Below are 14,455 nucleotides of genomic sequence, written 5' to 3' on the forward strand. Positions count from 1 at the left end.
CATGGAAAAGTTGGGGACCACGTCAAAAATGATGTCCTTTCTTTAACAGCCCATATAAGATTTCCATATGGTACAAACGATCATACCTTGAGTAGAAAATTCAAAGATTATATTGGACATTACAATTCAATACATCGCTGGTATATGCCTGACCAGTGCCAATTACTAATATACTTTGATTTCTTTTTACGTGCAATAAAAGCATGACCAACTGGAAATAGAAGGAAAACAGACAAATTACCACTTTTTAAAATGAGCTAATTCTCCAAATAGCATTACAGCGTACCTACGTATGTGAAGTTATTCTGAACTCCTTCCGGTTCAAGCAAGCTTAGGCAGCCCTTTCTGGCTTTTGTGGTCAAATAGGTGTTCTTGATCTCTTTCAGCTTCTCGCCATAAATGTTACTTGGACGAATCACACAGGTGATCAGTTTGCTGCCATTGGCCAGCTGAAAAACAGCAAAACACACAAGTGATCACACCCAATATTAGGAAACAGTGTTCTTATAGCGAGATTATACATAGTGCCATGGTAGAGACACCAGCAAACATGATAGCAGCACCGCAAACTACTGAATATGGACCAGCACATCAGCTGGTGCGGTGCTATTGTATATGGACTATGACAGCAAGTGGCTATGATTGGCAGAAAAAAGTGGGGAAACTAAGGAAGGGAATTAAATGGCAATTCAGGGATGAGCACCCAGGAAAGGTAACCATTCATATCCTGATGATGGCTGCTGGGGTCTCTAGAGAGTAGGGAGCATTCCATGAATCACCTTGCAGCCTAATAATTTCTTGCATGCCTGGAACTTGAGCCTGGACCAGCAACCAGCACCAGGGTTTGCATGTCCACTGGTAGAAAGTGAACAGAATTGGTCATGTAAAACATTTGTCAGTTTCCTACATTTTTCCATATTCACAAGCATCCTGGGGTCCTGAGCTCTCGGCTTTGTTCCATAAGCTTGTATGTCCCTGTTCCCCTTTTGCCCAGTATGCATCAACTTAGCCTTTAATGTCTCCTGCAGAGGCATGCTCAAACTCTTCAACTATTCTGAATACGCTTCTGGCAGTGATGAACTCCAATTCCTCTGCTCAGTCACCTGAATGGTCATCAGCAATGTGCTCTGACTTCACCTCAGCATCAGGGCTGCAAAAGGGCCCTCCTGTCTCCAGCCTGAGAGGACCTGTGTGGTCAATATTTGAGTTAAGTTTTTATGCTACAGGACTTAAAGAATAGAAAATAAGTGCAGCATGACAAGGTGTTTCTTGGTAGCCTGTGGCTGGCATTGCAGATGCCAGAGTTGTGAACACCTGGCTGCCTAGTCCAGATTCCATACCATGCCTCTGTTGATGTAGATTTTGTGAAACCTAGCACTCTGAAATTGTGTCTCCTTGATTGCGCCTTTAGATACTCATATTTGGTTCTCCTGTTACTGCAAATTATTTTCCTCCACTCGTATTCCCTATTCAATATCACTGGGGTGATGTTTATTTTCTACTGAGATGCCACCAACATGCTTTTCCCAGTTCAGCCATGGATTGCAGCCTATTTGAATCTTGATGGGATCCTCTATCAGCTTTAGCAGTAGACTCGCTTTTGTCTAAAGAAGGATAGTAATCATGAATTTGTCTGCCTCGCTATCACTAGAACCGTGGTCACTAGATCAAAAATATAAGTCGGAAACACCACAATGAACTTGCCCATTTAGCTATCGGCACTTTAAGGTAAAAGAAGAAATGGGGTCTCAATCTCTCAGTGACCCAACACTACCTTCACTGGAATTCTCAGTTTCTTAGAAGTTTCATTTGAAATGCATGACATCTTTTCTGTCCTCGTTACATCCTCACGATAACTAGTGCCTCAACTTCACTTTTTTTCAGATTACACTTTGACTACTTAATTATGCAAGAAAAAAGCATCATGGGCACTGCTCACTGCTGTTTAGCAAAAAAATATTTTCCACTCCATCTGAGGGAGCCCTTCAAGTGGATGTAAGTCATTCTATTATTTATTCTAACCTTGAATGAGCAACTGAAATATTGCACTTTTACTTTGGTTTAGTACAGCTTCACCTTGAACTTTATGCAAGCTTATGATTCTTTCTCAACACACATAATAATTGATGGAAATAACTTTTAGGGCATCATTTTGATGCCGGTCGGTTAGACCGCCGGCCATTATTATGGCGCGCAGGCGACTACCGACAACCAAGCGGGCAGTTTGACCGCCCTATTTGGATGCGACTGCTGAGCTGGCGGTCAGGAACATGGCAGAGGCATGCTGCAGCCATGGGAAAGGGCCGCAGCAGATGTCGATGTTGTGCATGCACATCCTGCTCATCTGTGCACCGTGTGCTATGCACCATGTCGTGAATGGCACCCGGTGCACGGAGGTGCATGGCGGCCCTGTGGGCCATGCCATGGCCCCCAGTGCCACTTTTCAGTGGCCCACTATGGACGGCCCTTTCCGACAACCTTTTCATGGAGGTGCTCCCGCCATGAAAAGGCTGTCATAATTCAGATGGCATTGGCTGACTCGGCACCGCAGGCCATTGTAGTATGCATCTCCGACCACTGCCCCACCAGGATCTCTGATCCTGGCGCAGGAGGCGGTCTTGCATCCGGCCCCTGTGGGTCCGAACGCTAGCATCGTAATGCGGCAGTCGACCCGAAGTGATGTTGGCAGTTGTATCACCACTGTCAGCCTGTGGTGACCAGACCGCCCGACATCATGATCAGGCCCTTAGTCTGGGTTAGTTTTACTATTACGGGGCATCTTGAAAACCACATCCCTCGTAGCATACCTTTACTCTCCTGCTATTTATCATTATGGTTAAGCCTCAAATTCATGGAGTGAAACACTCCCTCTTTTGCTACAAATGTTCCTATTCTGAATTTAGTGAATACATTAATGTGAGTGTACTACCTTTGCCTGTGGGGGTAGCTTAGCAGTCCTTAAAACAACTCTGGGGCAGATTTACAAGAAACTGACGCATCTGTAGCGATGCACCAGTCTCCCTGCGCCAGCCTGCGATACCTTTGCGCCAACATGGATGCGCCGTATTTACACCATGATGCAAGGATTGACAGATGCGTCAGAAATTCTGACGCATCTGGTCGGCCAAAAGTCACGCATTGCTGGAGTCGTATCGCAAGCACGACGCAACTCCAGAAATGCATGGGGAGGCCTATACTCATTGTACTGCGTCCCTCCATACGCCTGCTTCAATCAGGTGTAAGGTTTTGATGCGGTGGCATCCTACCAGTGGCGCACTGAAATCTTGTAGATGTCACTGCGTCACTTCTATGAGGCTTTCCTGCGTGGAACACCCACCCTGCATACATTATATGTGACGCAGGTATAATGTGACACAGGGTTTTACAAAGTGACACATGTCCCTAGATGCGTCACGTTGTAAATTGGCTGCATTGTTTACGCCGCAGCTGCGTCCCAAAAGTGACGCAACGGCAGCGTAAAAGTGTTGCAAAGGGCTTGTAAATCTGCCCCTCAGTACCTATCCTACCTCCATTCTATAGTAGGATTCACCCATTTTAATGACTAGTTTCAACATCTCCCAGACACCACACTCATCCTTTTCTTTTAGCTGACAGTCCTTTGTGACATTTAGGGAACTGGTGAAAAGACTTTCGGACAGATTTATCAAGCCCTTGCATTGCGTTTTCATAATGCAAGGTGACGCAAGGCATGCCTCTGCGTAGGACACAGCAGCGCAAGTCACTGCCTGGTGTTACTCTGCGTTGAGAAGGCGTTCCATGGGTGGAGCGTGGGTTTTCCCATTTATGCACCTACGAATTTTGGCACATTCCCAGATTTACTAAGATTAGTAAACCTGGGAAGGAGTCAAAATGCTACTCCTTCCCAACAAAGGTATAACAAGGAGAAATAGATTTATTTTTGCTGGATATTTCCTCTTTCTATGTGTGCTTCAGTCTGCGGCACACTTAGAAAAAGGAAACTGCCTTTGAGGATTGTTTTTGGGCAGAATATCTTGCAAGTAATGCAGGCACACTTGCACCACAGATGCCCTCTTTGGCACTAGGCAGCACTCAGTGCCCCGGTGCAGGGAGCAGGCAAAAATGAGTCATATCTTAGTAGATTTGGTGCATTCGTGCTCTCTCTCTGTCACACAGCACAGATTAATAAATCTGGCCCTCTGTTTCCTCAATGGCCCGAAACTATGGAATCCTGATGGTTCACCTGAGCTCTAGTTCTCTCAATTTTCACTTCTTAACCAGCAGTGCTCAAAGTGAGGTAGGGAGTTGTGCCGAGGGACCCTAATAGCGAAAAGGAAGAGCTGTCCAAGGGGTACTGTACGTAGGACTTTTCAGTATCACTAGCATCAACAATGCAGCTTCTGGCTTTCACCCCTTCTCTCTTCAGCTACTGATATTCTCCTACAACTCAGCACCATTCCACTGGGGGCATCACAGGAGGCTTCAGCTCTGGCTGGCACTGCAATGGTCTGCCTGACATCACATACTCAAAACTCACTCTCTCTCCATCTGCCACAAGTGCGGAGACCCTTTGTGAATCAGGCCTTTAAATTGTTATTCTTATAGGTGCACAAATCCAGGAATCAATAATGTAGAATTTCAATCACATTAAATGCAAACAACCATGGGCAAGAACAGAGGAGCAATGTCACTTTACAGAAAATATTTTCACTGAAGACCCCCTCACTAATAAGGCCATTAGGTGTCGCTGTTGCCAGAGGTTTATCGTACATGCTCCTGACTCTGTCAATAAAGAGTATCAATGCCAGGCAGTGGGATTCGGAGCTCTAGTTGTGAAATGGCAAGTGGTGTGGTTCGTCTACTGCAAAGCTAAGATCATACATAAGTCTCAGTCAATTCTGTCAACCCACCTATGAGGTGTACATGTAGTGCAGCAGGAATATTTGCTCGCCAGCAAGCTTCAGCACCATTCACAGAATTCTAAATCTTAGCATGTTAACTCTAGAACCGTGTCAAATACCAGGCTAGAAATCAACCCTTTAAGGAAAGGATGTGCTACAACACTCTTTTCTCACAAATGTAGGATATTTAATGGAGATATGGTGAAAAGACATACAGGATTAAACAGCCATCTTAGTGGAATGCCCCCTGGTACTCCATTCCCTTTACTAAATCGCGCAAGAGGAGAGATCAAGGGCTTGGTGGGCTCATGCCTGCCCAGAACTACTTAACAAACAAACCACATAGTGGCATGACACCCTTAGGTTTTGCTATAAGCCTAGTTGGCTATTTAGCTAGACATAAAGAAGGACGCGGTGAAATCCCTGCTATTAAATTTTCTCCATGCAATGTTGCATATAGGTTATTACACAAATATGCCTCCTGTATTTACCCTCTGTTAATCTTTTAATAAACCTAGAATACCGCCTTGATAAAGGACACTTTTGTGGTTTATCGTAAGGTTTATTTTGACCAGTAAACTGGATCATAGCATTATCCAGAAAAGATAGGAATTATCTAAGAACCTCCTCAGGTCAGCCCCAGCCTGAGGTTTAGCCCACACTGGTATAGAATCTTTCCAGGTTGGGACGAGGTGGCAAATGATTAAGCATTTCACATTACGTTAGTGAGCCACCCTCATCCAATTCTTGGAATTGCTTAGACACTGGGAGTAAATCAGGTAGCGATAGCAGAAATTTGACTACGTCCTTCTTTATATCTAGCTAAATAGCCAAATGGGCTCATAGCAAAATCCATTCCCTTTCTCTTTCTAGACACATTAATGTAAAAACTAAATGTACTTCTGATTGTTTCCATTTGTATTGATATCAGCGTATCTACCTGTTGCTGCATATAACTACTCCTATTTATTCTAAGTATTACAAATGTTGGCTCTGACTGCATTTTGTAGTACTGCATTAGTTTTACTTACTTACAAATGCATTTACAAACCGACAATTGTAAATCTCCACCGCTCCTATCTTTTCTATGGGGAGATCCTCACACATGTAAGTTAACTACTTAGGGCCCGATTCCGATGTCATTCGGAAGGTCTCCGAATCGGATTTGGCTTTACCGGATCCGATTCGTAGCCCTTGTTTCTGACCGAATCGTACACAGATCAGTACGACCAAGTACAATGCGAAGATCACATACGCGCCAAGCGAATCGTTTCCGTACGCGATCATGCCCGTAGACGAATCGTGCCGCGCAATGGAGCCGGATTCTGACCTGGCGAGTATAATGCACGATTTGGACAGCCGCTTCGCCTCGGTCTCAGCGAGACGAAACGGCTGTCGGAAGCATACTTTTTGCGGCCATAGCAGGCCCCCCTTCACCCGTGGCCCTCCGAATCTGTCACGGGGGTGCCCATGTGTCCCCCCCCGATCCAAGCGTGCACAGTGTCACAGTGTAGCGGTCAACATGGGGCGTCCGCCACAGTGTGTACGCTTTACCCCACCCACCCCTTTTTTACTATGGGAGTCTGTGTATGCGTCTGTACGCAGGCTCCCATAGACTGCAATGGAAGTTTGAGCGAATCGAGTCCATATGCTTACGACGCGTCGTATTCGCTCGCTCTGAGGCTCGAAGCACGTTTCGTGCGGAAAGCCCTCCGGATCCGAGCCATACGGAGGGCTTGCCGGACAAGATCGGAATCGGGCCCTTAGTTGTAAATGTGGGAGGGACATGAGGGAGTGCCTGGAAAAAGGGACATATTTTCTACTAAATTGAAGGGGTTTACAGAGGAGTAAGGAGGGACTTAGGGAGGGCTAGGTAGGGGTTTAGGGAGAGACATCCACTCACCCACAAAAATGTAAGCACATTGCTGTTCACATATGCACCTCTAAAGTTACTACAGCCAAAACAGAGGTAAAAGTACTCCAGCTTGTCCTGGAATGCGTTCAGTACCACTTGTATGCTGCTGGATTTGATACGGCTCCTTCTTAGCTGTAGTAACTTAAATTTGAAAATTTGGCTCCACCCTGTTTCATGGGGCAGAGACATGTAAGTCTTTTCTTTTGTGTATCTTTACACTCGTAATAGTGAATAGCCATAATTAGTAAAGTTAGCCCGTTTATGTTGATAATCCCCACAAGGTACCTTTTTGAAATTCATGATTTACTGACTGACAATGTACTGTTCTATTTTTCCCAGATACAAGGGTGAGTAAATATGTATTTTTTTAAATAGTTGTGGAGGAGACATCCTAGTTTTATTGACTGTCCTGTTTACTACATATAAATCTGAATCCAAGTCTGTGGGTCTTGTTTCAAGTAAATCATTTATCAATTTACCTCCTAAGAGCTAGTTTCTTCGCTTGAATCAAGTTCAGTTAATTTAGCTAAGTTGCTAGTATATGAATTAATTCCTATATTTTAAGACTCCTGTGTGCCCCTATGTACTCACTGGTCACTACAAATATTATTGCCTGATTGTGCATAAACCAATAGTGTACTCACTACACATATTACTGCCTGACTGTGCATACACCAATAGTGCACAGCAATGTTAGAAGTGGCCTCTTGTCAAGACTTTCTAGTTATGTATACTGTTTCTGTTAATGCATACACGTCATTCCTCTATTCATAAGCGGTAACTTTCATTTGCAGATAAATGACACTTCTTACTTATTGCTGTATATTCTGTGATTGCTTTAATTCCCAAAATATAATGCCTGGAACACCATCTATCGTGATTTATGGAGCAAGTCACATTAGCATAAATTGTGAGAAAATTATAATCCAAAAATATGAAAATTGAGATTCTGGACAGAAAAAAATTTACATTTCTATGGCACAAATGAAAGATACCAATTGAATACAGCAAACAAAATAATAACCAGTAAGTCATGAAAAGGTTCCATGAGTTATTGCCTCAAAGGAGCAAAACACTTGTCAGTTGAGATCTTTGTTAAAAACATTTTTGTTCAGGATACTACAGAAAATAAATGTACAGTAGAATATATGAGAATGGAGTATATTTAATGTGCAAGTAGAAAATGAGTACCTATTAATGGAAAAATACATTTAGTGAATGTGTTCACAGAAATTATTTTTGAAGTTCACAGAAGGCCTATATGAAGTGACTTCTCCAGATTGCTGTTGATATTGTGATGTAACATAAATAGTTCAGAATAGCTAATTACACAGCACAGCCCCCATATCCTAATACTGAGAGCCCCTCTTCAATTTCATGCATTCCAGGAAGAGTTTGGTCTCTACCTTTTCACCGTTCGCTCTGAGGACTAGTTTTTCTGCTGTAGCCTTGGTCCTCCCATATGACAACACGGGTTCCCCATTATACTTGGTGTCCTCTGTTCCTCTAATAGAAAGAAAGTTTTGTTAGGATCCATTACAACCAATCATTGAAAATAAAGATACACAGGACAAACAAGATTCTACCAAAAAAATGTTAGAACAGCAGAAGTCATGGTAGAGTGTCAGAAGGAGGGCAGATGTTGTAGACTCATTCACTGTTGTCTGGTTTCAGAGATAATCATCCCAATACAGGTACATGAAAACCACTTGAAAGACTGCTTTTTACTGAAGGAGTTCACTTTTTAAGAAATGCTTTCTAAGGAAATATTTTAAAGCTCAAACATAAAAAAACAAATAAACTCAGAGATAGACGTGCATAATTGATAGTTTCTTTTCTAGCTTTCAAACGTTCCTGGATCTTTTGCCAACCATAAATCCTAATTGTCAATTTAACTGTTTCAAATTCATTCATTGATTGGGGCATTCGGTGAAAATTGTGTCATATGACTATATTAGTATCACTAATCATATTGGTAATAATAATAACAATAACAACAACAATAATAATAATCTTAATTATAAAAAGAATGGTGTATTATTAACGTTGTTATTGTTATTATTATAATTATTATTGTTGTTCTTGTTGTTTTTATTATTATTCTTGGTTTAATTATAGTACCAACAATGGTGATGTGGTGGTAAGCTCTGTGCTGGGTGCAATATAATTGTAGGTACAAGTATGCAACCTCTATACAGGCAAATAACATTTCCTATTTCTAATAATAGTGAATTTAAAGGGTTTGATTTTGCAGCCAATATGACTGAAGAGAAAGCGGTCAGTGGCCGATAGTATAAGAATGTCCTAATAGTCTATCTTTCATCTGTACATTTTGTTAGCTTTCTATCTAGCCTAACACACACTACCCTGCTTTTCATGACGGTCACAAGAGAGTGTATCTACTCTTCTCAGCCCATTGCTTTTTATTGTTAACTTTGTTTTATTGACTTTCAAGCATATTCATTTTCAGGATATCCCCCCTCCCTCCATGCTGCTTGAACAGACGTGAGCATGTAGGAGCACCGGAATGTCCCTGTGCTGCGATCGAGGGGGCAGTCTCTGTCGAAGCAGGGTAAGGGGCTGGCCCTGTCAAGCATTTCAACAAGTCTAACTACCCCAAACTCCTCCTACCTCCCTTCCCCCCCACCCTCCCCATAACTGGTGTGCTTGGGATATGCCCCTTCGGGGCTCTGGTCGAAGGGTCGTCGTTGGGCAGCAAATCAAGTAGCCACAGTCGTTGGCTGTGCCTCCGTAAGCCGGAGAAGTCGAATATATTTCGGACAGGTCACCTCATTCAATTCCAGTGCCACCAGGGACACTAGGGGACGCCAGGTAGCCCCGAATGATTCTGCAGAGTTCGTGAGAGAGGCTTGAATTCGTTCCATGCCTCAGATATACCCTAATTTGTGTAACCAACCCGTGTGTGTCGGTCGGGTCTGTGTGCTGTATAGAGAGAGGATGTGTTGGACAGCTGCTCCTAGCGCTAGACCCATTTGTTTCCCCTGGATGGACTTCAACGGGTATGTGATTGGGTTAGGGAGTCCCGGGATTGTGTATGCAGGGAAGCGTGGGATTTTGGTCTCGAATTGTCTGTCAATGTCATCTAGGATGGTGGCCCAATACCCCGTCAATTCCTTGCAGTCCCAAAGTAAGTGGGTTAGAGTGCCCTCTTCGTCACAGCCTCGCCAACATGTCGGACTACGGTCTGGGTTCCCTTTATTTAGTCTGGCTGCTGTCAGGTACCAGTATGCAGTCACCTTGACCGCAGATTCCCTACTGGCCGTGTTACGGGCCTTATAATTGGCTCTGAAGTAGATGTCGCGCCACTCTTTCTCGGTTAGGTCTCTCCCCAGTTCCCGCGCCCACCGTTTTTGGCCCGCTGATGGCGAGGAAGGGGCTGGCAGTCGCAGCATACGTTATAGTTCAGAGATCATTTTCTTGTCAGAGTGTTTCGTTATGAGCCATTTGTCGTATTTTGTGAGCTTCCTGCTCACCAGTGGCCACATATCGGGGTGAAGAAGCCAATGACGGAGTTGAAAGTACTGAAATCGAGTCCGTTATAGCGTAGGATTGTTTCACTTCTGAGAACGGGAGAAACCCCTCCAAATCGAAAAGATGTCCCGCCGACTTGCATTTGGAGACACGCCACTGCGAGAACGCTCGCTTCTCCAACCCTGGTGTAAACTCCAGCTTATCAAATAGGGGCATTAACGGTGAGGGGAAAGACGTGAGTCCCTGCTTGGCAGCTACTGCATCCCAGACGCGTAGCACTGTGCTTGTGATAGGTGAGCCCATGAGATATGGTGGTCTGTCTGGTCTCTTCAAGAAAGGCACCTTCCACAAAGAGAGCTTCGCTAGCGCTCGGTCTTGAAAGAGCCACCTTTTTCAGACTCAGGCCTGCTCCACTCTATTAAGCACCTGAGTTGTGACGCCCTGAAATATTCCAGGATATTTGGAATTCCCAGCCCTCCCTCATCTGGAGGTCTGTGGGAAAGATCCCTACTCATGCGAGGACGCGCCCCTGCCCAGACGAACTGTTGCATTGCTCGCAGTATTTTCTGGAGTGTCACCGGTGGGCGCCAGGCTGGTAGGGTCTGGAACACGTATAGTGCTTTGGGTAAAATGGACATTTTTATGGCAGCAATACGGCCAAGTAGTGACAGTGGGTGTTTTTGCCATTGCCGGAGATCTTTCATGATTTGGGAGAGGAGTTTGGTGTTGTTACGCGTGACTGTCTGCACAATTGAAGGGGCTAAATCCAGTCCCAGATAGGGAATCGTATCCCGAGTCTGGAGTCCTCCATAGGACATTTGTCCCTCCCCGGGTAAGTCCTCACATCGGCCTAGGCGCAGGACCATGGACTTTCCCACATTTATCCAAAAACCGGAGACTTGGCCAAAGGAGGTTAGTTCGGGGAGAAATGCTGGCACGGATTGCTCATGGTTTTCCAGGGTCGCCAAGATGTCATCGGTGTACAAGCTCACCGAATGCCTCTCTCCTCCGAATGGGATGCCTAAGATATCAGGATTGTCCCTTATCCTCTGGGCCATAGGCTCCACATAGAGGGCAAAGAGAAGGGTGAGAGTGGGCACCCCTGTCTCGTGCCCCTCTGGATCTCAAAAGGCTGCAAGGTTATCCCATTGACCCTGATTGCTGCCTTGGGCCGATCGTAACGACTCGCCACCCAGGCCCTAAACTGGTCACCGATGCCAAAATGAGCTAAAGTTTTGTCTAGGAAGCCCCAGTCCACTCTGTCGAAGGCCTTTTTGGCATCGACCGACAACAGAAGAGCATCCATCTTTGTGCGGTGGGATATGTTGATAAGATGCAGTATGCATTTGGTGTTATCGCTGTTCTGACGGATGTGAATGAAGTCGGACTGGTCCGGTTAGATGATACCGGGCATACGTGGGCCCAGTCTGGCCACTAGGACTCCTGTAAACAGCTTCAGGTCCAGATTAAGTAGGGAAATCAGGCGGTGTGAGCCACATTGGATCGTGTCCTTCCCAGGTTTAGGGATGACCACTATGTCGGCGGCCAACATATCGGGGGGGGGGATTGTTCCAGAACCTCTAAAGGAGCTAAAAAGTGGCGTCAGGATCGGGGCGAGAAGTGGGCAGAAGGACTTGTAGAACCCAGCTGAAAAGCCATCGGGTCCCGGTGATTTCAAAGGCTTGAGGCGGGAAATCGCCCCTATCACCTCTTCGATCCTGATAGGCGCGTCTAGCGCTTCCGCAGCGTTCAGTGCCGTCATAGCAGCCCTCGGTGGGTAGGCGTCCCCGTCGGTGCTTACTTGTGGGTCTTTACAATACAGTGTGGAGTAGAAGTTCCGAAGGGCTTCTGCAATCTCATCATCGTGTTCGACTGTCTCCCTCTTGGCATTCTGAAGAGCAGAAATTTTTGAGCGTTAGGTGCGGGCCCTGAGTTTACTTGCTAAGAGACGCCCTGTTTTGCCTCCCCCGATATAGTAGGAGTGTTTGAGCCGTGGGGCCGCATATTCGGCTCTGTCCAAGTCAAGACCTGCCAGTTGCGCCCTTGCTGCTTTCAGTTGGCGCCACACCCTGGGCACGCCCGTCCAACTGCGTACCCTTTCTAATTCTAACACTTGTGTTGTGAGAAGGTCCCTTTTTTCCCTACGCTCTCTGAATTCAGCAGCAGAAATGGCTATTAGTTCGCCCCTCACTACAACCTTGAGGGCCCCCCATCGTGCAGCAAGGGGAGTGTACGGAGAGTTGTTCGTTGCTAAGTAGTCAGTAATGCATTTGTGGAGTTGCTGAGGGACTCCCGCTCTACGGAGCAGGTTTTCCCTAAGTCGCCGTGTCCCAGTGAGTCGGAGGCATGTGGAGGGTCATTGTCACTGCATCTTACTTACACTACAGGTTATATAAATGGTGCTCAACTTGTTTAAAAAGCTGGTGCACTGCTTGTGTAGTTGTTGAAGAAATAAGCCATTGGAGTGTTAGAAACAGCACCGAAAAAAAAATATTTATGTATGAGAGAGACAAAATGACCCCAACAGAAGTAAAACAAGCATTGGCATAGCCAATAGGTCTCGCCTTTAGGACCTTATAAGTATTTAGTTATGCAGCACAATATCATTGGTACAACAGCATCAACTGTTGCATAGCTAAACACTCATAAGGTCCCAAAGGCGAGGCCTATCGGCTATGCCAATGCTTGTTATTCTAGTTTTATAGAGCGCGAATTTGACCAAACGGTATCAGAGCACTTTACATGAGCACCAGTTGCGTTGCCAACGGGCACATTCGTTTTTGTTAGGCATGGGGAGATTCACAGGAGGTTGAACGTCCCTGCCCAGACTCAACCCCAGTTCCCCAGCTTCTAGGTCGACCTCTCTAGCCGTTAAGCCACATCCTCTCCCTTCACTCTTAGAGATAAAAGCAATCCCTCTCCTGTAAAAAAAAAACCCCAAAAAACTAGGTAGGCCTAACTGTTTATAGTGTGGGGGCGAAGCCTAGTTGGATGGGGCACAGCAGTTGCCTCTGTCTTTATGCACATCAGACAAAGCACATGAAGGAATTATACGGCGCGTGGCAAGGAGATGGTCACCGTTTGAACGCGGCATGCTTCCTGTGTACTCTGTCAGTTGACTTTGTCAGCCTCTGCCCGGCTTGACGTGTCAGCGCGTGCAGTGAATTCCATATCGCGTTAGTTTCATTGGAGAGGGTGCAGACAGGCTCATGTCCTGGCAGAGCCTGTCCGGACGTGCCTTGTAGGTTTGAGCTGAATATGAAAGTTGCATTGATCTGTTATGGGAGCTGCGTTTTTTGTGTTGTGAGAGAGCTTACTATTGCTTTTATGAAGGAAACTGCGATTAACTAAAAGCCAAGATAATGTCTAGAGAGCACCAGGCAGAAACCATCGAGTTTACAGGTCAGGGTGCCGGCAGCAGGGCCATTTTGTTTAGGTTTCTGAAAGTTGAAAAGATGCTTGAAAGTATGAGTAACAAACAGAAAAGGTAGCCCATGGGTGAGAGTGGGGTAGACGTCTTCCTCACACACAGTGAAGCTGGCCCTGGTGCTTGCTGTACTTGTGTTGTATGTTAGTGAAGCTTGGTGAAGGTCTTTTCATTCTACAGCAGAGCAGTGTGCATGGACTAGAGCAGTACTGGGTCCGAGGAAAAGGTATGTAGTGCCTTGGAGCAGCGTAGAGTCTTCATGGACCTACGTGTTGTTGCATGTTGAGTGATTTTGAGCTAGAGACAATTTTTTTGTGTGTTAAAATCTGCATCTTATGTGGTAGATGATGGATGGATTATGTGGCATATGCGGAAAATCTATAAATATGTGAAAATCGCCGCAGCCGCACATTAACTTAATTCTGTTGGCCCTGGTAAGGTAGTATAAGCTATTTATACTACACACAGCTGCCTCCGTAGAGGCACCCGGCGCTAAGCGGTATTAACAACATCGAGAAGGAACCCACGAGAAGAATGATTGAATCCTGGTGGGAGGGAGCACTGGGTAAACTGACGTCGATTCATGCTGCTGGGAGGTCCAAGCCCGCGACAGATGCACGTCATTCCTTTAAACAAAGTGCATTACACAAAGTGTAACAAAGGTTGCACACAGTATAAATGGGATGGTTCAAATAGAATGTGTTGAAATGTTTACAGTGCTTTCAAAAATTACGGTTTAGT

The 14,455-nt window shown here is 45.4% G+C and overlaps 1 protein-coding gene across 2 annotated transcripts in view; it reads right to left on the minus strand.

Moving 5' to 3' along the window:
- Nucleotides 1–14,455, minus strand: part of LOC146859174 (3 beta-hydroxysteroid dehydrogenase type 7-like) — a 160,291-nt gene that overhangs the window by 7,967 nt on the left and 137,869 nt on the right. For both annotated transcript variants that reach the window (XM_085649849.1, XM_085649848.1), the window contains exons 5-6: nucleotides 8,202–8,301; nucleotides 287–449 (exon numbers count right to left, since the gene is read on the minus strand). In XM_085649849.1, the coding sequence (XP_085505975.1) occupies nucleotides 287–449; nucleotides 8,202–8,301 (263 nt within the window). The remainder of the gene's footprint in view (nucleotides 1–286; nucleotides 450–8,201; nucleotides 8,302–14,455) is intronic.

This window comes from Triturus cristatus, chromosome 3_2, assembly GCF_964204655.1.
Source record: "Triturus cristatus chromosome 3_2, aTriCri1.1, whole genome shotgun sequence".
In the NCBI taxonomy this organism is placed as follows: domain Eukaryota; kingdom Metazoa; phylum Chordata; class Amphibia; order Caudata; family Salamandridae; genus Triturus; species Triturus cristatus.